Source organism: Zonotrichia leucophrys, chromosome 2 (assembly GCF_028769735.1).
Source record: "Zonotrichia leucophrys gambelii isolate GWCS_2022_RI chromosome 2, RI_Zleu_2.0, whole genome shotgun sequence".
NCBI lineage: Eukaryota > Metazoa > Chordata > Aves > Passeriformes > Passerellidae > Zonotrichia > Zonotrichia leucophrys.
The window spans coordinates 76,240,999-76,267,704 of NC_088171.1; the positions used below are offsets into that span (position 1 = coordinate 76,240,999).

At 35.8% G+C, this 26,706-nt stretch overlaps 1 protein-coding gene across 8 annotated transcripts in view; it reads left to right on the forward strand.

The window, feature by feature from the left end:
* Positions 1-26,706, forward strand: part of CDH12 (cadherin 12) — a 619,586-nt gene that overhangs the window by 534,851 nt on the left and 58,029 nt on the right. For all 8 annotated transcript variants that reach the window (XM_064705457.1, XM_064705456.1, XM_064705459.1 and 5 more), the window contains 2 exons: positions 8,534-8,653; positions 15,368-15,535. In XM_064705457.1, coding sequence (XP_064561527.1) covers positions 8,534-8,653; positions 15,368-15,535 — 288 coding nt within the window. The remainder of the gene's footprint in view (positions 1-8,533; positions 8,654-15,367; positions 15,536-26,706) is intronic.

The window sequence follows — 26,706 nt, forward strand, 5'->3', positions numbered from 1 at the left end:
TGAACCAAATTAAAGCCTTCTATCATAGCCATAAGAACAAGGATACAACAGTTTTCTGAGGGGAGGGAAATCTTCATGCAGTACAAGTCATCAAAAAGCTAGGGCAGAAGGAATTTCAGGTTCAATTAATGCATTTCCATGAGGATCACCACATCTATGTTGTTCCTAATGCATCTGCTCCCAAAGATAGTGATGCTACAATCCCTCTAGTGAAAGAACAAAGAGGAATTAATTATGTGTTTACCATTAACATGAGGGCTCTATTTAAAGTCTTTCCACTCGTAAGCTTAATGCCTGCATGATTTTCTGTCGCCAGTTGTTTGTTCCTACTCTCTCTCAAGAGTCTCTGCTGCACGGATGATTCAGTTCCATGTTCAAAGTCCACCAACTGCTGGGGATTATTAAGGCAATATGAAGCTGACCTGAGTTTGTGTCTTTATAAGTCACTGGGTCATTCCTACAGCAGGGATGGGATTTCTGAGAGGGAACTCAAAGCTCAGATGAGGAGTCACTACAGTCAGCTCTATTCAAGCTCTCTCTATTCATCCATCACCAACCTCTGACGCCCTTCAGTTCCTTGTACTGTTCTTGTAGGAAAGGAAATTAGATCATTAGCTTTGTTTAAGGAATAATTTGTCCAGTTCTTGTGGTAAAAGGTAAGAGGCACTTGGAAATTGTATGTTTCATGGTGTAAATTGGTCATGGGTGGGAATCAGACCAGGGCTTACACAGTGGCTTATTATCCTCAGTATTTTCAGATGCTGAATTTCTTCCCTCCTTTTTTTTTTTCTTAAATACCATTTTTTATGGAGGATGTGCCTGATATCACCTAAAGTAACAATCCTCTTTTGGCATTTCTCTTATTCTTGCAAAGGAGTTTGCATGAGGGGAACCTCTTATCGAGCTTGAAGATATCCATGTTGTTCCATGTCCTGAAGCCCCTATAGTCGTACCCCCATGGTCGGTATGTGGGGTTACACTCTCTTCTCACCACAGAAGGTTAGTGTAGTTGGATATTGATGTAGAGAGCTGCATAGAATAGTATTGACATTATGAATTAAGTCACCGAATGGATCAGATTGCACTTTAAATTTTAATGCAAATGTATAGGGTAAAATTCTGTGAATTCTTCAGTACTTTGATCTTCAAGTAGCAGGAGAGTCTTCAAAGCAATATTCTGATTAAATAATCAAAGTCAGCAACTTTCACAGTGAATCTCATTGCATACTCGGTTGTGTAGAAGTCACTGATGTATTCTGAAGTTCTTTTTGCTTGTTATCATGACTCTGCCTAATCCAAAATTGCCCTCGGCATATTTGTAGATTTTGAGTAGGAAAAAGTGATAAATAAAAAAAAAAAATTAAAAAAAAAGAAGGAAAAAATGTTCATGAAGATGACTCTGCATCCTTACTGAGAGATTTAACAACATTATTTTAAGTAGGTAGGAAGAAGGAAGAAATTTGATACAGGCAATGCAAACTTTAGAAGTGCTCAGTCATCAACATCTCCAAATGTCTTTTCCTTGAAATGTTACCACACAAGTATGTAATTCTGTTCCAAATTGTTGAGCCTAAGTGCATGAGCCTATATATAACTGGGGAAATGGCCTTGATAAACTTCTTTATTCCATTCAAAATTTAAAATATTTTTTCACCAAATACTGGTTTAGAAATTAACTTTGCTTAGCTAAAGATACCTGGGTGAACACAGAATTAAATTATTTCTAAACAGGTCCAATATCTGGCAAAAAATATTGAAACAATCCAGCCTCCATATAGCATTAGAACATTTACTGAGATTCAAAACCAGGTCTCTTTAGCTGACATTCACTGTGAATGACATTTATTTCACAGTAACTTTTTTCTTGTATCCCCTGTAAAGCTCAAGTTTTCTTATTACTACATTCTGAATAAATCATTTGACATTTGAAGAACTGATGTGTGAAAATCCAGCTCATGAAAACTTCAAATCATGAAATAGTGGAAGTAACACTGTGACTTGCTTTCTCCTGAGTTCTTTATGTGATGGCCACCATTTTTGGCATACTTTATTTTGGGGGCAAGAGGGCTGGAAGGCTGTCAGGAGAAGTGTCACAATTTTAAGTTCTTTGTCACACATTAAGAATCTCCAGGAGCGCTTCCATGAGACAAGTGAATGCTTAAAAATTCTTTATCTAATATTTTTTTATCTGGCATGAGAAGAATCTATGTTGTTGAAAGGGCAGGCAGCTGATATTAACAATTCCTGTCCAGGTAAATATTGTAACAACCAGCAGGGTGCATCAGCTTGGATCACTTCCATCATGTATTATTTTCCTTGCTCAAATTGAACTTAATAGATAGTATTTTATTTGAACATTTATGTCTGAAAAAATATTTCAATCACACAGAAACAACTTTGCAAATTAATAAATGAATAGGAACTCTTTATGCTGTTAGGGTTAACTCTTTTTTCTTAAAGCCTTTGAGATATCAGTGCATTGAGTAAGGCTAAAATTCATTATTTTGAAATTCCATTGAAGAAGGTATTTCCCACAACATGTCCAATTTCCAACGGTGCTTTTGAAAAAGTGGTCTGGTTGAGACATAGCATTTGTTATCATAAAGGTTCTAATACAACTTAAACTACCTCTCTGAAAAAAAATAAACTAAGGTAGCAAAACCAGGCTTTTATCAGCACAGAAACATCTACAGTGGGAGATTTGCCAGCACAGCTATCATGATAGAGAGTGTACTGGTTATTTTTATCTCACCTTCCATAGCCATAAAGGTATACTGGCACACTTAAGTCCCTGTTCAGTCATAGCCTGAAAACTAATCAAGTTGTCAAGATGATAAAAGCAGAAGTCAAAGCTAATTTTTTCTATTTGCTAAATTTCATATATATATGAGAAGAACTTCTGTCATATTGGTAAGAGGAAAACAATCTTGAAAACAGAAAGGAAAAATCACTCTCCAGAGGTGCAGTTCTCAAACAGATAGATGTTAAGCTTAGTGTTTGCTAATTGGTTCCTCTGCCATTCTCCTTATGCATAATTTCCAGCAGTTACTTTACCGGGCCACTCCTTTATGTGCATATTGGGTTTAGACTATTAGTTGCTATTGCAAGCTCCTAATTTTCTTCAGAATTGTAACCTCTGTAAACATTATCACAGCCTTGAGACTGTGTAAGCCACCGAATGTCTTTATAAATAAATGAATAGCCTAAATTAATAAAAATAAATAAATTAAATAAATATTCAGTGAATAACAGGCACTATTAGGCTAGCCACACTAAGTTGCTTAACTCTGGCTGACCCCAACAGATGATGGTACCAAGAAAAAAAAAAAAAGGTGAAAGAAATAATTGCTTTTCTAATTTCTCAGCTAAACAATTAGCTAAAACTACTACAGCAGGTTCCCTTGTTTTCCCTCATCATCCATGAGGGATGACCAGCAGGAAAAAAAAATAAATAAGCCAGCTTCCATGTTCCCTGGATTGTTGCCAATATAATTTAAATGTTATTCTAGACATACAAGAAATATGCTTGATTATGCATTAAATGCTGAGATTTGCAGCAGCTGCTTTTAGCTACCAGCACAGCAGAACTATTAGCAAAAAGGCTTGCCATTCTTCATCAATTACAAAAGGGAATGGCAGTATTGCTTTTGTGGCCATGGCCGCTTCTGACATCTGAGAGAAATATATATGTTCAGGGGGATGTCTCGAATGCAAAACAGGAATAAAGTGTGCTTCCCTGATTGTGTCTAGTGTTCAAGATATTGATGGAGCCAGCAAGCTTGTGTTATTATCGGGGCTGCACAGCCATGAATACATAAACTGGAAACTGACTTTTCCGAGTAAAATATGTCTTCTTCACATTACTTTTGTGGGAGTCAGCGTCCAGAGTATATATTCAAAACTTATTACTGGTAATTTTTCTATAGGAGATAAGCCCCAAAAGGGCAACGTCAGCATCTCTTTTTACAAATGCCCGTGTCTTCTGAGCACTGGAGTTTTGCTGAAACTACTGGTGGCAGGTCAGGGGAATATTTATTGAGACACGAAATCTCCTGATCTGAATTGCAATGTAGTGCTGCAGTGAGCCATAAATTCACTTCTTTTTTTTCTTAAACTTAAAGAAAAAAACTAAGCCCACAATTATGAAATCTGTTGATTAGGTTTTTACTTGAATTCTGATAAGAAGATGGATGTTGTTTGGGTTGCCATGGTGCTATTTTTGAAATTGTTTAGAAATAATATTGCACAAAGTAGTTAGTTTCTATGCCAGCAGCTGTGCTCTTCCTTCACCCTTCCCATAAAAAAAATATTTTCACAATCATTTAATTTCTTTCAAAAGTACTACATAATGCATGTGGAAGGGGTGAGGTTGTGCAGCAAGATGATGACAGTTCTTTTGACTGTACAAGGAAATCATATCTTTACTCACCATGAAATAGATGAAACTACCTTTGGTACTCCATTACAAAAAGTAATTCCATGAAAATTCAAATACAGCGTCACATATTCATTTTCTACTTACAAAAGACAGGAAAAAGATGAACAAGAAAAATGGCAAAATCAGAGCACTGAATTACAAAGGAGGAGAGTTGAGGTAGGAATCTGCATGACAGTATCACCAAAGCAGTGATATCTTTGTATTGATGAAATTACAAAACCAGGCAGGATGAGGGCCTGAGTCACATGCTTTGACTGAACATCTGATCACTCTGGAGTGGAGAGAGACTCCAGACAGAGCCTATGGGACACTTGAAGTCCTGTGATATAATATTTTCAGCATCCCTTCCTTTCTCAATTAATCTTTAAAACTTACTGCTCCCATCCAGCCTTCTCTTACCTCTTCAAAGCCTCGAAGCAGGCCACCCTCATTTCCTGTGTAAAACAACACACTGCTATCACCTACCTGAATTTTGGCATTTGTAACCAAACTTAATGGGATTTGCAGGCATAGTGTAAGCTGTTCTTAACAGGAAAATGCATAACAAATCACCATCTCCTTTCCAGTTTGTCTTTGCAATTCTATTGAATGAGCATTTTTTTTTTTGGGGGGGGGGAATCATGTCTAAATAAGTCTGCTATGTTATTCTCATAGCATTGAATCATCTCATTTTCCTTTACAATGAAATAACCATTTTAACTAGTCCCAGTCGAGTTTTGTGTATTCTTTGTCATGCTCTCCAGGTCAACAAACTAAACATAACAAAACCTCAGATTTCATGCTTGATTACTTTGAATGACAGAAATAGCTCCACAGAGAGCAAGATATCCCACCCCAACTACACTTTGGAAAAGATAGAATTTGTTTCCATGTTGAAATAATAAATAGGATCGATATTTTAGTCTTTTATAATGGGAAAAAACCCCAAAACATAAAAGATAATCAATGAATCAAATACTCTGTTTCAAAATTTGGGAGGGTCAAAAATTTAAAATAATTCTTTAAACAAATGTTGACATTCATAAGCAATTTGTATTAGAATATTTTGAAATTTCTTTGTAGTACTGTTTGGATGAAAAGAGATTCCATAAATATTGGTCTTCTTTCAAAGATCCTTTTTATTTTGGCAAAATAACATTTTTACCAATGAGAGACTGTCAGAAAAAAAAGGAAGGTAATTGTTCTAGAAGTCAAATCAATATTTCATAAACATTTCTGTTATGGTATAAACTCAGATGTCCTACAGTTCCTTAATGTTATTCTGACATAAAAAACAAGGCTTTTTTATTAGTGCTATTTCTGTCAGTTTTGCCAACAAGTTATAGATCTTAGGGTCCATTCTATTAGTGCTTATTGATGAGTCTCCTTTATTCTTAGCTAGAGTAAAATTCAGGTGAGCATGCTTGCTGTGATTTACAGTATGTTAGTTTTCAATACCGCTTATATTTTTTCAAAGAAAACAAATCTTTAAAATTCCATACCATTTCTTGAGCTGTGTGAATGGTTTAACATTATTTTTTTCCTCTTTCTAAAACATAAATAACTAAAGCACATAATTCATTTTTTCTGCATTTTGTAATGCCTTACATCAAATATGTGTTGCTTGCACATGAAAAATTTAAAATATAAATATAATATTTAATAATATTTAAATATAAGGTATTTTCCTAAAAAGCAGCATTGTATCTTTTTTGCTCATTACATTACTCCATGTAGTAATGTAAGTATATATTTTAATTGAAATGTCATGAAGTACAGTTAATGTGATCCTTCATCACTACATTTGTGCATTAAAGATTTACAGCTGTAGTGCCCTGAATTATTGCCTGGAAAAACATAATTTGATTTTAGAATCTACTTTTAAAAATACGTTGGTTTCATGCTTTGCAAGAAAATAGAAAGCTTGTCAGATACAAAGAGAAATTCTTGATAATACTGAAAAGATGAGAAACCAATTTCAGAAAATCCATTAAGAACATTAAGTATGCATTTAAATGCTTAAGTAAATTTAACTAATATGCCTCCAGTCATTTAAATAAGTAAATGACTGGAGGCATATTAGAAAAATACAAACCAACATGCCAAATCCCTCATAAAATATATAAACTTTACATATTATCTGTTAGGTTAAAAGATCTGACAGGTGGGTTAATACAGGTGAAAATGCTGTTAATTCAAAATGGAATGTTTTTCATATTCAGTGCCAAGGATTTATCAGACTCTGTATGTTTCCCTTAATAATACTTGAAAATTAACTTTTTTTCCTTCTTTTGTGTAAGAATGTTTGACTGCCTGGATCATGTACCTAGGAATATCTACACGAATAATCAGCATGTGCAGGAATCATCAAGCACCTCAGTTGGTGACAGAATTTTCAGGCACTTTGATGTCCAGTGTCTGCTTTCTTCAGATTGCATCATCACATTTTTGTGTGAGGAGATATAGATTTGGATTCAGCTGTGGTGTTTATTTTCATTGATTCACTTATTATTTGCTAACATTTTCTTTGTTTTAGAAGTTAATTTTAATGAAACTTGCTATCAGCTTAAGAACATGATGCACCAATTAACTTTAAAAAGTGATTGCTAATCAAAGAACACTTCTATTTTTGTGTTTTCCTCAGGAGGTAGATATTCCTCTTGGAATATTACTCTTGGAATCACTTTTCATTCTCTATTACTCAAAAACCATAACAGGAGAAGTCTGATGTTGCCATCATGCAGCAAGTGTTTTTACAATGCTAGTACCAAACCTCTCAGCGCCCCTGTCAGTCATCACTGTCATATGAAGAGATTACATGGGCTGGACACTAAAACAAATTGTCATTCAAACAGTTAACCTTCGCTTTTACTTTCCTCCCAAAGTCACAGGACCTTTCACAAGGAACATCTCTCAGTGAGGTACTCCCAGAACAAAATTTCGACAAATCCATTGAGGTCCATTTCCAACTCTGAACATTTTTTGAAACTTGTCATTTTTCATTGCAAAAAAGTAGCAATCTTAAAGCTCTTGCAGTATTCCATGGATATTTTTGAAAAAATATCAAATGAGCTCCAAATGCTCAATGCTTCTTAAAACAGGAATGATGGAGATAATGCACACCACTGTGCTGTCCTTGTGTAGGCAGTCTTCACTCCAAATCAGCACTGAAAATTCCAACACTGAATTGCCAGAAGATCATAGGAAACAATTATTCAAAGCTGATGGAAAAGCCTGCCAACGTGGCTGTTTGTTTTGCTGCAGTTTATAGTTTGAAAACTATTTTAATTATGGGGCAGTGAGGAAATGCAAGTAAATAGATTAGCAAACAGCGGGAGGAACAAGAAATTTCTGTGGACTTTTGTTATTTGCAGAAAATTTTCTGGTTTCATGTGCATTTCATTTTTGCTCCATTGGTCCATTTTAGGTTGTAATGTAAAGAAAACTGCATTAGGTCTGGTCTACAGTTATGGCTGAAGACAAAGTGACAAAAATGCTTCCTCCACGTTATTTCTAATTCTTACTGAGCTGTATTGGAATGGCAAGGGTAGTCATGTCTGGATTTTAAAGACCACTACCTGAACTAAACACCTAATTTCATACTCTAAAGAATATGAATTCCAGCTGTAGGAGACTGCAGTGCAGTTCTTTAATGTACTTAGAGCTTGGTTCGCTTGATCTTACTGAAGATTCAGGAGTTGATTGACCAAATACTTGTTTTAAAGGCAACTCCCATGTTTTACTTTCATGGTTGTCTACTTTTTCACAAAGTTGTGGGGCATAATCCTTTTTCAAAATTTAATATTGAGTTTTCCCAAACCTCCATTCTGTCTGTGTTATGTAAAAGGTTTTTGTAAAAAATCATAAACTATTTATAAGTATCTTCTGATGTCAGTATCTTTATAAATATCTTCTTTCTCTTTCTTCCCCTTTATGCCTCAGCTGTTACCTAGATGGCTGCTAGCGTGGAGCTGAAGAATTAACAGTTTTATTCTCACCTTTTTTCCAGTGGAACAAGAATTGTAACAGAATCCACTAGCAACTAGACTAATATGTTTGAAATATCCCTGATCATTGATATATGACAAAAATGTGATTACCTTTGTTTCTTTGCAGGAGCATATGTGCTTCAAGTAAAGGCGACAGATGCTGATGACCCCACTTATGGAAACAGTGCTAGAGTGGTTTACAGCATTCTTCAGGGGCAACCATATTTCTCCATTGATCCCAAGACAGGTAAATAGTTTATCAGCAACAGTGGAAGATTTAAGCTTTGGATTTTTTGATTCATGTGGGCAGTATCAATGAATAAATATGGATCTGGTTGATATGGCCAAAATCCAGAAGATCAATTTCCCACATGATTCAGTTTAGAGTATTGACTAGCTTTTTATGAATTACAATGTGTTGTGGAAAGAAAAGAAACATGCTCATCCAACCAGTACTGGAATATCTAAAATATGTCTGCATTGAATGATTATTTTTTCAATGCTTTACCATTTCCCCATTTCCCTAAGATCAAGCTTTGTCTTCTACATGTATCCTTTTTTTTTTTTTTCCCTGATGATTGAGTATTTTAACTTGGGTCTTCTCAGCATTTTTACTTGCTGAACATACAGACAGAAATTCTCCAGCAATTATTGTTTTGTTATATAGAACTAATTTGAGACTGTGGAACAGCTAATTGTCTCCTTCCCTCCTCTTTTCCTGGGGCATATTATCTTTGGGGTTACTGGATGTGTGAGCAGAAAAAGATAATGTGTTTAAAGAGACTGAAGTATTTGGGAAGTTGGTGGACATGTTAATTGGGCATCTTGTCCTATATTTCTAAATGTCATTCTTGATTCTATATTTAGTAATTCGGTTGAGGAAGTGATAGCGTACATGGTGAATGACACACATTGTGGCATCCTGAGTGTGCTATAGGGAAAGCTATCCATATGCTCCTTTCAGCAAATAGTTCCACCTTCCAATGTAGAATGTCAGATTCAGGGCCTTTAGCCCTGATGGTGGAGCTTTGTAAGGCTGTGAGTGCACCATCTCCATTGTACACATTCCTTTGTTCCATGCTCCATTTAGCAGGAGATCATACTGCAATTTGCAGTGAGCAATTTTACTTTTCAAACTGAAATAGGACTTCTTCGGGTGTCTGGGGGAAAAAAAGTAGTTGCCTTTATACTTAATATTTCATTTCAGTTTTGTAAAGAATGGGTATAAATTCAGTGGCAAGAGAAAGCTTCACTGGAGCCAAAATTGGAGTTTTACTACAAGTTTCACAAGAAAAAAAAAGAGTAGTTAGTAGTACACGGAAGAAGAACTATTTTTCCCATGGCACTTTGAATGACTGTGTCATATGTTCTAATCTGTTACTCAGTAGTAAAGGACAACCATAGGTGATGGTCTGCACCCTACAAGCCCTGGAACATCATACAAACCTGGCTATTTCCTTAAATGAATTACTCATGGGCTAAAAGAACGGACACAGCTGCAGAGGAAGATTGGTGAAACAGTAGCCCAGCGTAGTTTAAAATCCTATACCAGAAAAAACCATATAGATTCATGGTTCTACAAGCATCAATAATATGCTGTAAAGTGCCTTACATTAGAAAGCTCACATTATGAGAATTACTCATGGGTCCAGCAGTGACTTTAGAGGTAAGCAGTGTGTGATTAACACTGCACAGGATGATGCTTAACGATCTGTTCTAAAATCCAGAAGTCAAGGGCAGTACTACAGATCTGATCTTTCATAGTCTTTATTTTATAACTGAGGAGTTTATACGGTAGTTTTTCATTGGAGAGTTTTACTGCCAGAAATCTGTCCTGAGTGCTTTTGGCAGGAAAGGGGAAGAAAGCCATTTCGGCACAATGACAAACTCAGAGCTGCCAGCAGATGAATAAGCATTTTTTGTGTTGTTTGTTGGCTTGTTTTGCCATCTCTTGCATTCCAGAAACAATTTTGAGACATAATCTTGTAGTTATTTAAAGAACCCAAGAACTTCTATACTAAGTTTCTGCCCTGTGTCATGTTTCCCAAAGTGATGGCCTGCTTAGTTCTAGTGAGGGATGAAGAGTAAGTGTGTAGTGATGAACCCCCAGAATACTCTTCTAGCTTTAAAAGAACTTGTCCTTGAAAAGTTCCTGGGTGACTAGCAGGGTCAAAGTAACTGAAAGTCTGAAAGTATTTCTCCTTCACAACTTTTCCACTTCCCAGTAGATTTGACTTGTCCAGGAGTGCAGTAGTTGCATACCCACTGTCTAGAAATTCCACAGCAAAAGTTTATCTGGCTAAGAACTGGCTCCTCTTGCTCTTTTTTTTTTTGAAAGAGGGGCATCTCTTGACTTGTTTCATACCTCACATATTGCATAAGGCAGTGAATAGTTAATTTCTATTTATATTCTCTCTGAAACGACTCTTTTCTAGATTGAAGACTTCTTTATACAGAAGCCATTCCATACCAGTAATCATCCTTCTTCTCCTCAGGGTGAGAAAGTGCACACAGTATTCAGGAAGGCAGCTGATGTATAGAGCTGTTTAATAGCACTTCTGTTCTCTGTTCCTTCCCAAAAAGTTCCAAAAACTGTTTGTGTCTTTAGCTTCTACCACAGATGTTGATATGTTTGTGGAAATTTCTGTTACTAGGTCAAGTAAGATCCTATTGCAACAATCCCATTGCAAGATCCCATTGCAAAGATCCCATTGCAAGATGCCATTGCAAAGTAGTAACAGAGAAACCACTGACCATAACTTTATGTGTGAAATAAGGATGGTGCTTGTCAAACACATGATTTAGCACACATTCTTTTCTCAAGTCACTCCTAATAGGTGTTACACATTTACTCTGATATGAAACTAGTACACTTAAATAGTATTTAACCTCTGTGGGTCTGAATATCACGGCTGCCCCTTTTACTCCTTGTCTTTATTGACCTCCTAATCTTTTTTCCTTTTTTTTTTTTTTTTTTTTTTTTTTTTTTTTTTTTTTTTGTTGGAGATAAGCAAACCATGTGGAAGAGGGAGAGTTAGCCTTCATTGCTATTTCAGGGAGGTGACATGCAGTACAGTACCTTCTGGAGAGCAACTGTTTGAATGCCACACTCTAAGGCCTCAAATCTTGTATGTCAGGGGTACTTTTAAATACTATAAAATTTCTCTTCTGATTTTAATGTGAGAGGGTTTTTTTTTTAACATGAGAACTTCTCTTAAAACAGATAACCTCTCTTCTCTTTCCTCTGTATATTCCCTTTCTTATGAAAGTGTCCATTTTCACCATGAAAATGCCCTTTCCACCCAATTTTCTGATATGTTTTTTAGATCAACATTCTTATTAATGGCTAGATGTTAACAAGTTTTGTTAGACTTCGCATTCTAGTCCATCTTCTGACTTCAGTAATATTATTGAAATCCAAAGTGGGATCAGCAGGAGTATTGATGTTAATATTTATGCAGGAGGTTTTTCTTGGAACCTGTGTTTTCTCTTACTCAAAAGTGGATGATCTACTGAATTACAGGTCAATAACTTTGGAAAGCAAATCTTCTGTCCCAAGTCCCATACATACTATTTGGAGTTTTCAGCAATCTCATGGAGACCATATTTTTCTACACATTTGATATTGATGACATCTGAAAAGACAAAAATCAAAGTTATTCAGTTCTGCAGTTGAACAATATTGTAAAATCTTAAGGTAAAAAGATTTACAAAAACTTGGAACATAATCACAAGCACATAAGGCCTCTACATTTGAATAACCCTTTGATTTAAATTTAGATATTCTTTGTAATGCTGAAGTTGAAATACCAGCATTTGTAGCCCTTTCCTTCCCATGGATCCTTAGCTCTACTTTATTCTTCTATTTTGCTGGTAAGATAACTCTAATTCACATTTTTCCTGTCCATATGAACTGATTTTGGAAGAAATAATGTTTCTCAGTATTTTGTCTAAGCCTTTGAAATAGAGTAGGCAGAAAAAATAAAATTGCCCACGAATTGCAAGACATAAAAAATATTTTCATAGATTTTTTTCTTTTCTAAAGGGTTTTTTCCAGAAAAATATATAGAATGACCTGACACATCCAGACAGGAATAAATAGTGGGTGATTTGGAACTTTACTAGTGGAGTGATTGCCCATTCTTCATTTTATGAAAAAACCCTGCAACATTTCTGAGAAAGTCACTTAGTTGTACCCAGAACACCTATATCAACCAGATAAACTGCATTTCTCTCTTCACAACCTGCTGTGTGCCCATGCTCAGTTTTTTCTGTCATGTTTTTCTGTCACCTTTTTGAACTTCAGCAATGCTTTTGATACCATCTCTCACAGGAACCTTCTGGACAAAATGTCCAGCACACAGCTGGGTAAACACCACATCATGTCATGGGTGAGCAGCTGGCTCACAGGTCAGGCACAAAGGGTTGCAGTGAATGGGGTGACCTGAGTGATGGGGTGATCAGAGTGGTGACCTGGCACTAGTGGGGCTCTGCAGGGATACATCCTCAACAGCGTTCTTCAACATCCTCATAAATTATTTGGACACAGGACTGCAAGGAACACCAGTTAAGTTTGCTGATAACACTAAATTGGGAGGAGCTGTCGACTCTCTTGGAGGCAGGGAGGTCCAGCAGATTTTTTACAAAATAGAGAGCTGGGCAGTCACCGAACATATGAAGCTTAACAAAGTACCAGATTCTGCAGTCTATACCCTGGTTGTGTATAGACTGGGGAATGAGGGGCTGGAAAGCAGCACTGTCAGAAGGAACCTGGATGTCCTGGACAATGGCCAATTGAATCTGAGTCATTGTGTCCTGGCAGCCAGGAGGGCCAACCATCTCCTGAGGGCATCAGGCACAGCATCGACATCTGGCCAAGGGAGGGGATTGTCCTGCTCTGCTCTGAGCTGGGACAGCCTCACCTCGAGTGCTGGGGGCAGTTTTGGGTGCCGTAATATAAAAAAGACCCATGTGAGCTCTCAGAGAGAAGGGCCTTGAGGGGAAGCCATATGAAGAGCAGCTGAGGTCACTTGGTCTGTTCAGCCTGGAGGAGGCTGATTGGAAGTCTCATTGTGGTCTTGAACATTCTCATGAGTGGAAGAGAAGTGGCAGGTACAGATCTCTCTCATGACCAGTGACAAGACTCGAGGAAATGTCATAAAGCTGAGTCAGGGAAGGTTTAAGTTGGATATCAGAGAAAGGTTTTTTACCCAGAGGTTGGTTGGGCACTGGAACAGCTTACCAGGGAAGTGGTCACAGCTTCAGCATGACAGAGTTCATTGAACATCTGTACAAACACTCTGAGGAATATGTTGTGACTCGGTGTGTCCTGCACAGAGACAGGAGTTGCACTCAATGATCCTGATGGGTGGCTTCCAATTTAGCATATTCTCATTCTGTAATTCTTATATTTCATTTTGTTACTATGACACAGGAGGCCTTTCATTCCCATAGGTCTTTTCCCCTTGGAATGAACATACCAAGGATGTTGTAAAATGCTGCAGAGCATATAGCCTCCACAATGCCAAATTAAGCAATAATTGAGATTAAGAGATTCAAGAGGAAACCTGTAAAGTTCATCCTATTTGCAAAAATATTTTTTTTCTGAATCTCATGAATATGAACAAATTTTGCAGTTTTATAATTAAAGATTTCAGTTTGGAGAAAACTGTGTGCAGTATGCCATCCTGAGGCAGGAAAATGGTGATTTCTAATATTGTCATTATCATCATGTTACAGGTGGAAAGAAACTGTTACAGAGTTCAATTCAATGGGAATTATTAATAGGTTCCAGAAATAGCAGATTTAGGTCAACGTCATTTCTAGACTCTGAAAAAGTATTATAAACTAATGGTTCCTATTCTGGCTTGTTAAGGCAGCAGTGGTTAGCTGCTATAAAGATAAGAATTGTCCTTAAAGTTTGCTTCTTGCCATTCCATACCCATTTTAATACCTGGTAAAACCTGCTTTTGACATCAAATTGTTTAATACTAGAAAATAATACTTTCTAAATAAATAATAACCAGGAAGTCCATACTTCCAGTTGGTTTATTTTTCAATTTTGCCTGTTATCTGCACCAATGTGCACCTGGACATTTTCTGATAACTGTTGGTGAATAAATAGCATTTTGCAATGCTAGTTATATTTGTAAAATTTTGAGAAAGACATGTATTTCCTCCTACACATTTCATTTCAAGCAAAAGCCTTTAGTACCCCAAACCTTTTAGCTTTATATAATCTCATTGGTTAATTTGTGTGTATAGTAGTACCTCTCCCTTTCTCTCTCTTTCTCTCTCCAAGTCTTCCTTTAATTCTATATATTATCATATCTGAAGGGAGATTATGGCATATCTGCTTAGATAGCAGTTATCCAAAATCACTAAAGACTAAAAGTCATGTCTTACAGTGATATTTAATTTCTTTTTTAAAAGGAAATTCCTCAAATTTTCACTGCATATTTGTGCTATATCAAGAAAACTTTCTCTAGGAAAGGAAGAGTCTTCTAATAAAGACCTCCTTTTTTACAGAGGAGCATTGTCTTGGCCTACAGTAACTTGCATTTATTGTCAAGTGAATGGTTGGAAACAATTGAAGATGCAGGCTCTGCAATGCAATGACACCTCTTTCTACATTGCCTTACTCTGTACAAGGCAGTGCTCCTCAACCCTGGTGTGGCAAACCTATGATCACAGCATTCACATCTCTAGTGAAAATGCATCATTCTCTTTCATCCATTCATATCTGATTGAAAAGGCAAAACAGTCATTTTGAGTGGTTGAATAGCTGACAAACACACTTTCGAAAAGCCTGAGTGATTTTTGTGTTTTCATGTGACCTCCTCTCATCAAACCATTCAGAAGAATTCTATACCTGGTTCAAGAAATCCAATATTAATTTGTAAGAGTAGAAAATCACAGCCCTTTGTTTATTTGCTCCTTTTCTTTTTCATTCTTCTCATAGGTGTAATAAGAACAGCTTTGCCAAACATGGACAGAGAAGTGAAAGAACAATATCAAGTTCTAATCCAAGCCAAGGACATGGGAGGACAGCTGGGAGGACTAGCTGGTACTACCACTGTAAACATTACTCTCACGGATGTCAACGACAACCCACCCAGATTTCCTAAGAGTATGTAATATTCCAAAGCACTGATTTTCAAATAAGTATGACTAAAAGTATTAATCTGGAAAAGCCCTGTAGATAAGAAGCTGAGATCCTGGAAAAAGAACAGTATATGATGAAAAAATCAGACATCCTGTTTTCTAAAAATAATATAAAGCTGACTTTGAAAGTTTGAGTTAAATGTTTAAGAGTATATACACCATCATTCCACAAAACCCACCTGAGCCTGAGTTAATTTCATTTGCACTATAAAATTTATTTGGGAAATACTATTTTGTCAAGAGAAACTGAATGAACTCCTTCAAATTACAAAAAGTTATAACCTGAGACTTCCAGGTACCAAAGGCAGAGCTAGCTCATGCTAAGCATTACTGTTATATTCAGGAACAGATTTTTATATGTCTTGGCTCAGAAGGTTATATCTGTCCCTGAAAACACTTACAGCCTCCAAACAGTGATAATTTACTGATAATTTATTATGTTTCACATCAGTTAGTTTAAATGAAGCTTTTCAGAAGTATGCTAATTTAAAGAGTTTTATAGTCTGTGTATGATTAGGAGGATTGTCATATTCTTGTCTCCATAAATTTACTGAAGTTTAGTATATTCTGTACCTTCAAAATGCAGAAACCAATCAAGCATATATCTTGATAACTATAATTATTAACTGCTAAAATTTGTTAGTAAGGCTAATTCATATTAGAATATATTGCATGAATCTGCAGTAAGATCATGGCAGCTTTTTACTTTGCATCTCCTTCTTCCCTATGAATTGAAATCCCACTATATGTATCATGAATACTCCATAGGTAGAAAACCACATCTGCAACTGTGAAGTTTTTGCTCATAAAAATTCTACTTCTTTTATTCAGTCTGAAAATAAATTGCGCTTTTGCAGGCATGTAAGAAAAGTCATGTCATGAGAAGGATCCATTTGGTCATTCCTTCTGTCTCTTACACTCATGTCTAGATGGTGTCCACAAAACAGGCCAAGCAATACTTCATAAGACTTTCTTACTATCTAATTGTATTTAGTTCTAATGGTGTCTTTGCATTTAACAACACTTAATGTATTTTTCTTGCAGCAATTTGCCCCAATGCTTTGAAATTTATGTTAAATTTGAAAGTCCACATGCTCTGTCAGAGCACATATATATATATATATATATATTTATTTATTTATTTATTTATAATATAACTAAGAGCTCCCCCTCATTTGTTTTTAATCCATCTTTATATAATTGCCTTCATGTTAACCTCCTCAAAGAATTCAGAAAGCAACACAAAATATCAGCTTTATTTAGAGAAGCTATGTTGATTTCTCTTTTTTCAGAATGGGAAATTTTCTCTGAATTGAGTAAATCTGTTCCTACTGATTTGCCTACTATTTTGCCTGTACATGTCAGTCATATCCATCCTTATCTCCCCTGGACTCCCTGGAGAACTTCTGGGGGAAAAAAATCAGCGTTATTTTATACCTCCAAGTGTTCTTTTGCCACAGTGGTTTGAAGCAAAATATTGCACATCATAATAGTTCCCTTATTTCATTCTTCAGGCTCTTGGGCATGTAACAGCTAATCCAAATGATTTGTTACTGTTGTGTCTGTTTGTTCCTCAACTGCTTCTATAGCTAATTTAACCTTCTCCTGAGTCCCCTATAAAATTCTAGGGTAGAAAAAAAATCCCAAGTTTTTCTACACTAACAATAAAGAAAAAAACATAGTAGGTTTTACATTTGTGATATTTTCTTTTCTGAGCACTTCTGTATCTCAGTTTTGGGCTGGCTTTGCACAGTTCCTCTCAGGCTTTTGCCTCCAGATATCTTAAAAGACAATTATTATTAGCTTGTTTGCTGAGATTTATTCAAACTCATTTTTCATCTTCTTTATTGTGGTTTTATAGATAAAGCAGGTTTATGGTTCTTTCTATTGTCCTCTCTGAGACACAACTTCATTTTTTTGAAAGATGTGTTCTTTCTTTTATTAGCTATGTTGTTTGCCCTTACAGATTTTCCTTTTAATGGATATGTGCATTTGCTGTGGGTCTTCTAAATGATATCCCTAGATAGCATCCACACCACCCGTAGTGATTTAACAATCTCAGCTATCTCATTCAGAATTTCTATAGTAATATGACTCGGTTTTATTTATTTCCACTTTCTTCTTATTATTTATTTAACTGAATACAACCATCTTGTAATTCTAGTTTTTATTGCTCCTGCACAAGTTTTGCATTTAAACTAATTATAGTTTTTTGTAAAGTGTAGAATAACTAGGGAACTTTTCCTGAATAGCTAATGTTAATACTGTCCTCTTTTTTAAGTCTTAGTTGACAAAGATTCCTTTCACAACCATCATTATTCCTCCATGGACAAAGTCTGCTGTGACTTTCCTGCGTACTTTGCTCCTTGATACTATGCTGCCTGACTGATTTTCTTCTTTCCCACAGATATTGAACACTGGTATAATGTTGATATTCTTCCTTAGCATTAAGCATCAAAGTTGCCTATACTAGGTAACTGGGTCCCATTCTAACCCTTGGCTTTATATTATGGTTTTCTTTCTCCCCTTAATGGTCCCTAGTTTGATTCTGCATGAACTACCACTTCTGCATTTCTTACTGGGCTGTCATCTCCTTTTGTAGCATTCTCCAGTGAAGAATGCAGAATTCTCATTACTTCACCCTTTGTCTGAACTGCATACTTGTGCATTTTTTTTTCCTAGTGTTGTGCTTTCCAACACTTTAAAATTCTCCTGAACCTTTCACTAGGTATCACAATGATGATAGAAAAGTTTGTAAGCTTTCATAAGGCTATTTTTCTCATGGCCAAAATGAATTTCACAATTTCTCCTATTCTTTAACAAGTGCTCCAACATTCTAATATTGTGACTCACTTCTCCTCACCCCTTTTTCTCAGCCAGGCATTTGTTTAAAGCTCTACTTTTCAGTCTTTTTCTCCTGATTGTACATGGAGAGACTAGTTCAAACTATGCTACTATGAACGTCCTTATCTTCAGGTTTCATTTGCTAGCCTGAACTTCAGTCCTAAGACTTTTTTATTTTATCAGAACTCACATGATATCTCCTTTAGTTTCATGACATGCTGTCTAAGCACTTGTGGGATGCTCCAAACCTGATCAATAAACAAATCATCCCAGAGGGCCTCTTTGTACCATCATTCTTTCTGCCTTCATCCTCAGTGCCTGTTAAACTGCCCACAATTGCAGTTTGCTCCTTCCTTTCAGCTGGAACCTCTGTTGTTTGAAGGGTGCCATGGGTACAACAGGAAACAATGAAAATGTCTGGGGACTGAAAACTCAGTTCATTGGCAAGCTTCATGTCCCCAGTGCTCACTCCCATTCTGGTTTTTGGTTGTATATTTTACTTCCTTTGTTGTTAGGGGCCTCAGTATTTTATATTTTGTTGTATGATTTCATCTACTGTGGTGTGCAAAAAAGCACAATTTTTTGCATAATGTCAGATGGTTTTCATGACACAGGGAAACCATGGAATATATCATCCTGTTTGAAGAAAATAGCCTCCAGGTCTCATTTAATGCATGAATTGCAGTTATGACATCTTTGCCCAGTTGTTGCTATGAAGAAGCAAAATAAATCACTCACAAGAGACCAAGACCAAGCTTGTCCTGTACTTTGCATGCTTGTAAGGTTGAAAACCTTTTCTTTCTATTATATCAAACGTCAAAAAAGACAAATTACAGCAGTGATGCTCAACAAAACAAATGAGAATAAGATTGGAAGTTTGTGTTGATATCAAAAATAACAAACACTTAAAATGGCTTACAAGTTAAAATGTCAGTGTGGAGACTCCAGTGTACTGGTCAAGCGTTTTTTTTTTTTTTTTTTTGCATGTGTTACAGGCAACAGTCTTGATCAATGGGGATTTACTTAGCCAGCCCTGTTTGCTTATCCAGCATGAGATGATGTGGTGTGCCTGAAATTCACAGGGATACCAGGCTAATTACAGCTAAACAAAACAAATAAGTGAGAAAAAGTGGAGTATTAATTATATTTCAAAAACAGCAACTGTGTTTTTCATGTTTTTTCCTTGAAAGCATTGCAATGATTTGGAGCAATTACCTACCAGGAAATGGGGGGTGCCATTTGCTTGACTACCATAGCTAAAAGGATACTTGGGAAGAATTTTAGTTTTGTGAAAAATAAGCCTTTAAAATCCAGTGTAGGTGCCAAGTTCAGGCCTGGCAAGAGGTCAGGACCCCCTGGGTGCTGCTGGGACTGAGACCTCCAGTGTCCCATTGCTCCTTGTTGGTCAACAGTGCCAGGAGGTGCAGGCTGGAAAAAGGGACACAAACTGCTGCAGGGTTAATGTTTTTGTGTCACATAATCAGGACCACAGTTTTGCAGAGGACTTATGCCAAATAAGTCATGCTATAGATCACCTAACATTTCACAGGATAAAGTTTAAATTTATTTTCTGAACTTAGTAAAGCTGGAGGAAAAAAAAAAAGATTTCACAGCAGAAGAGCAGAAGTAGAAGAACATATATTATTAATATTTGGAAGGAGCTACATTGATAAATAATACATTACAAGCTTGCAAAAAAAAGTATCACGAAACACCTTCATCTCATTGAGGGTCCTTTAAGGAGACAGGCAGGTTTGGATGGGTTATCAGCATCCAGTGATGAAAAACCACTCACTAGCCTGCTGAACACAGAATTTTTTATTTAGAACCTGTGCTTTTGAACATATTCAGTGGGGAACTCCCACCTTGCATGTCTCCTAGTAATGAGGAGTGTAACAGAGAGGAAACCTCTAAACATAGATTTCTGTCAGAGTTGTTTGACCTGCAGGTATCTGTTGGCCCACATTTCAGAAAACTGACACTTCAATAAACTGATATTTTCTTTAAAACTAGTATAAAAAAGTTAATCTGAATGATTTTATTAGTAAAAATTTATTTCCAGAAGTATTTTCTTTCTTCCCTGGCTCCTCATTAGTACAGCAGCTTTCTGCATTGCCGTGCATTTTTCATTGTTAAAGATAGATTTTTTTTGTAAATATTAAAATAAATATTTCATATCAAAGTTTTATTTTTACCAAAACAAGAGGAAAAAAATAAGGCAATGGCTGAAAAGGTAAGTACTTTTCCTATCATAACAAAATGTTTGAGTAACTGAAAAAAATTTGTTATAACACAACAGTACCTTTGAGCAGAGAGGAGTGGACAAAAGCTGTGTACATGTAGGCATGCATCCTGGTCCACAAGGGAACTGATGGCTTTTCTCTCTCAGCTACTTATGTACATGATAGCTGGCTAAGTAAAAACGTATTTAAGCACATAATTCCTGAAAGCTAATGGGCTAACCCTTAACTCATCAAGCAGAGGATCAGTCTGAGACAGCTGCCAGGACAGCAGAGTGGCTTGTTTCCAATTCTTAAAATAAGCTTCAAGAAAAAATGGATGGGTTATATTTATTTCAACATTTAAATGACAAAAAGCTGCATAATAAGTTGCTATAAATTATGCTTTATGGAATCAAACTAATTAAGTGAAGTGGTGGATTCATACTTTGTAAATTTATAATGCTTCAGTTTCCCAGTCTCTTTCTTTTGTTCACTGCTGACAGAGTGAGTGTGAAAACAATTTAGAGATATAAACTCTTATATGCTGAGCAATAAAAGCACATGAGAATTATTTTAGTCAAAGGAATAATATGTCTTTTTATTTTAATATGACAAAAATATGCTATTAGAGAATAAGGCCCTGACAAAAAAATGCAGTTGAATTTTAAAGTTTATACACTATTTATTCTGATATTAGCATATAAAATATTTCAAGTGTCTTTTGAAGTCAGTAATAAGTTTGGTTTCTTTTTAGGGTGTGTACTTTTTTAATGTGTCACCTCCCGAATTTGCTTTTCTGCAACTTAAAAGAACTATTTAGCTAAAATTATTTTTTATCATATCATTTACAGCTAAGAGAAGTCAATTTTGTGAGAGAATGTTTAAAAGCTTTTTCTAGTAGAAGAGAAATTAATTAAGGTTTGAACCCAATATTTGAATTTTGTCTACTTGTGCATGTCTTTGCTTTAAAAAAAAATGCATCTCTGATGGCCAGAAACCAATATCTCAGGGTGGGCGTGCAACCACATTTAAAATATTCAGACAGCTGTAGAGCAAGGCCTAGACATCACAAGGGCCATTTTTTTTTGCTGTCATTGGCCTTTCCAAGAGCAACTCAGTGAAATCCATCAAGATAGTTTGCATAAAAGAACGGGGCAAATTTCCAGAAATGCTAACATGTTTGGAAACAGAAACACAACTATTCATCTTTCTGGTGGTGACACCTAAAACTAAACAAGGCTCATTCCTACAACCTTGAGTATCATTCCATACTATAGGAGTTTGCAGGTAATTGGATTGGATTTTACCAATGGCCAGTACAGTGTATTCCATAGAATATATTAAATCTTCTATTGGAGACAGCAGAGGAAACAATAATCTTAGAGAAAAAAGTTCATAAAATAGACAATTCAGAAACAAACAGAAAAACACCTTTCATTTAGGCAATTCCAGGAATTTCAGTGTAGGTGAAAAGGACTTTTGCAAACATAAACAAGCCCTTTATTCTCTTAGTTATTTAACCTTGGCATGGCACTTGAATGATCTATTAACTGGATGGCCTATTATATAGACACAGTATGTAATATATGTTAGGAATAGGCTTTGCATATTATTACCCTTTAGATTGCATCTTTTTTTCTGTGATTATTTACTGGTTTGTAGTTTATTTTAATAGGCTTACCGTCAAATACTACAATCTATAGAAATATTTAGAAAGAAAGAAAGAACAACCAAGTGCTGAACCAGAAATAGCCTGCCTATACGAACATATGCATACACACTTTTTAGACTTAAAATTCTTATCATAGTTACTTATTTATATGTTATTGGAAGCTTATTGCATCACAGAAATTGCACATGCATTAATTGTCCCAAGTTTTACTACATTAAAGCTGGTCAGTTTTTAACTCAGTAAATTAAATGTGTCTGATTCCATTCAAGTGACTTTGAACAAGTCTAGCTCAGATTACATTGAAAAACTGGTTTAGAAGCAGAGTGCAAGGAAGAGGTCTTCTGGTCCACAAGAGATAAAAAGGAAAATATTTGAATCCATTGCTTTGGATGAGTGGCATATGAAAGACAATGGTATCTACTTTTAAAGATTTCAGAAGAATGCAACACAAATAAAACCAGTAACGCTTTAGAAATTTATAGAAAAAGATCATGTGATTAATAAATTATTCTGTTCACTAATCTAAAAAAATTAAATAATGAAAGCATAGATTTGATTTAAAAATAAGTGAGGGAGATTTATTCCATCCTTCTTGGACAATATAGAAGTAGCAAACTTAGTTACTTTTCTTTAGCTAGAAAATTTACTCAGGATTAAGGTTCAGATCTGCCTAATTAAACACTTTAACAAGTTTGCATGAGTTTCTGGTAAATTGTTCTACTCCCTGTAATTTAGATGGTGAAACATGGCTTCTCTCAGTATTTTTGCTAAAAGTTGTGCTTTATATACAGCACTTGCATCTGAGAATGAAAATGAGTCCATCTTTCATTGATTAAAGAATTTGCCTGGCAGACAAGGTGCCCTAATTCAGTTCCAGCAACTAATTACTTACGTTATACCAATTGGGAGATACCTGCACAGGACAGGTGGACAGATTCATTGCAGACTAGCCTGCAGGCAGAGATTAGTTGTGAGACTGAGCCAGAACCTGCTTTGAATCAGAAGAGGAGAGAAGGTCAAATCCTTAGTTTTCTCTATCTTTAATTTTCTAATGTCTATGCCGTAAGACATAAAAGGAAAAAAACACCAGCTTGATCCTGTTAATCAAGCTTACATTGTTTAATGTCAGAAAATTTTATGCAATTCTGATTTTCACTTACCTGTGAGTTTTGAGTAGATTAAAGCATAATTTTTGAGTTAAACATGTACTTTAACCAATCATTTCAAAGAGTGATAGAAGATAGGAATGCAAAGGCTCCAGAAATGGGCTCATACAATCACAAGCAAATCAGGAAAACAGCACACATTTTGGATTGCAATACCTTTGACTCACTGCTGCTTCAGCATCAGTAAAACTACAGTCAAATCAGTACGATATTAAATACCAGCTGGCCAGTATTTTCACAGGGCTCTTACAGGAATCAGAGGAGAACCAAAGGTAGCTCCTCTTTAATCCAGGTTCCTTCTAAGTCTCACACCTCTGTACTATTTGCATTTGTTCCTCACCTGTTTCATCCTTCTTTGGCCTCTCTTTCCTCCTCATCCTGTGTATCTTTACTTTCAACACACACCCTTGTCTCCACTCTCCTGTGTGAGAGACACATAATTATCCTTGATCTCATTTTCATTGTATAACTAGATTGTGGCCATGTCCTCCTTCAACTCCACAAGTAGTTTTTTTTTCTTTCCCAATGGTAGCACTGCAAAAAGAATTTATACTTTGCTGAGTCACTCCCAGCTCTGCATTTCTCTATATTTGCTATACTGAAATCATGAGTCTTCACCATCCCAGATAAACTCTTTACATCTTCATGTTACTTGTTTTGGCCACCACCCTATCACACAGCTCAGTGACCCTGGCCTGCTGTTTCTATTTCACTCACTTGACTTACATATTTGACATAAAAAAACCTCTGTGTTTTTCTTTTCCCTTCACCACCATTTAATCAGTGAAACTATGGGCATTTTTACATAGACTAAAAGAAGACATATAATGGCTTATTACATTTTGCTTTTAAAAGCAAAAGATGGACATGAGAATATCTGGGAAAGTCCCTGAAGTTTTATGTTGTCTGTACTGTTAGTCTTTGAACAGTCCAGGGCACAATTTTGACCAACACCAAGTAAAGCTTTCTCAGAGAAATTTAGGGCATTTGGAGAAATTAGTACAGGTCAGGAGCTATTTTCTACAGTCACTTTCCATGAAATTGACCTATTTTGGTGTGGGTAAAAGAATTTAATAACATGGAATTAGGCCATTTATATTGGCTGGCTTCTGGGCCACAGAGTATGACTGGTACATAAAATTTCTTTGGATATTTGTAACAGTTTTGAGCCTATGCTTTGTAATCCAGGCCATGCAGCTCTCTTTGAGTCACAGTACCCCACAGTTAAGTAGCCTTCTATAATTATTTGTGTGAGTCCAACATAAAGGAGTTAAAATTTAACCTCTATAAAAATTTCTATTTACACTTACGCCAACTTTTTCTTAATTTTTTTCTTATTTCTGTTCATATCAGAATTCTTCATGCACTTTTAGTAAGAGCTGGTTTTCCCCCCAAGGTACATGTAACCTTAGTAAAAACTCTCTGGAAACTTCTTCTCTTTTTTGTAGCTGTCATTGTTGCAAGTTCTTAATCATAAAGCATCTTGAAGAGTGAATCATTTTATTCAGACTGAATAACTGAATTCCCAGCCAAAGCATGCTAATTGGAAGAAAACTGAGAAATAAACTGGAGGGGGAGATATTCAATTACTACAGATTCTCAAAACACTAAGTGTTTAGCAAATTCTTTGTCTGCTGCACTTATATTATTTTTTAACTTTCTCAAGAATGCGTAAGTAGCAAAGGTTATCTGAGGACTGTTTGGAGTACACGTTGAATGAAACAAAAAACCTGTTTAAAGGTCTAAGCTGATAGAGACTGAACCTTTAGCTCCAAAGCAGAGCAAAAGCCCAAATATAGCTGCTTCTTTAAACTACTCCATAGCCAATGAAAAATATAGGTAATTTTTCACTGGCTGAAGCACCACGCTCTGATTGCACTGTAAACAATAGTTCAAGAAATACAAATGAGCACAATAGTGATTAGAAGTTAAATATTATCTGTTTGTCATATCATTCTGTTGTTAATTCATTTCCCTCCTATCATCATCTCTAAGCAGTAATTGATCATTAATGGAAAGATTAGGTAAATTGTTTTAAACACTATAATTATCATCATAGTAGATTATTATCATTAATAATGGTATTTTACATCTGCTACCTTATGTAGAGAAGGTACAAATAAATACAGTTCATAGAAATTCAACAACCTTTGGCAGGAATCATGTCATTCATTCCACCACAATGTGTTTTCTGTGGGGAGTGATGAAGAAATTATTCATTCAAAACACAGATAGTATTTAGATTGGATGCATGAAATTACTCTCAGTAACCTTGGTATGTCTTGAAAGCCCCATGCATCTCCGCCTACTCTGATATTGAAAAGGAGCTAAGGCTACAGATTTAACAGCATGGGGTTGCCTTGCAATGCTTTGAGATTTGGTTCCAAAGTGACTCACTGACAACAGTGCCACTTGCTGTGTCACTATCAGTTCTGGCAGCATCTTCCTTTTTCCCTGAGGTCTTCCATCTAAGTAAGAAATCAACATATCCTTTCTGCTTCCAACCGTGGTGAGGTTACTTTCTGAAAATTTAGAGACGACAGGGCAACATAAAGTGAAGCAGACCATATGTAATTATCTAATTATAATCACAACAGTTTAGGCTCATGATTTTCAAGAATATCAAAGAACTGCAGTTGTATGCAGAATTTCAGCAGTGCTCCACTCCTTGTAAAAGCATTAAATGGGATGCCCAAGTGCTTGCAACAATCCACACGTTCCTAATGACAGCAGTAGGAGCTGAGCTGAAGATACCAAGCAGTTTGTAATTGTCTTCCGTGAATCCAAAATATGTCTTCAGTATATTTGCAGGCAGAAAGCTGTAAAATAAAAAGAAAATAACAGAAATGTTCTAGAATATATTTTTTAAGTTTTGTCTTGAATTCATGACAATTATTTTATTCTTGGTGTCTTCTATGGAAAATTTGTTGAATTTATAAATGTGATTGTCCAGTGCTCACAAGTGAAAGACCTGTAATTAAGCATTCATGACTTTTGCATTTTATTGCAAAATGAGCAGTATTTATAAGGAGAGCTTACTTAAAAGACTTAAATTGTAAAACATAAGCATCACTTGTGAAAAGCTGAGTGTACTTGCTATGAAAGTATAAGACAAATGCAGAATACACAATTGCTATCCCATTATATTATTATTTTCCTATCTATATCACACACTAAATCACAAGCAATTAAGGAAACTGCAGAGAGTAAACCAAAACTTGAAACAAAGTAC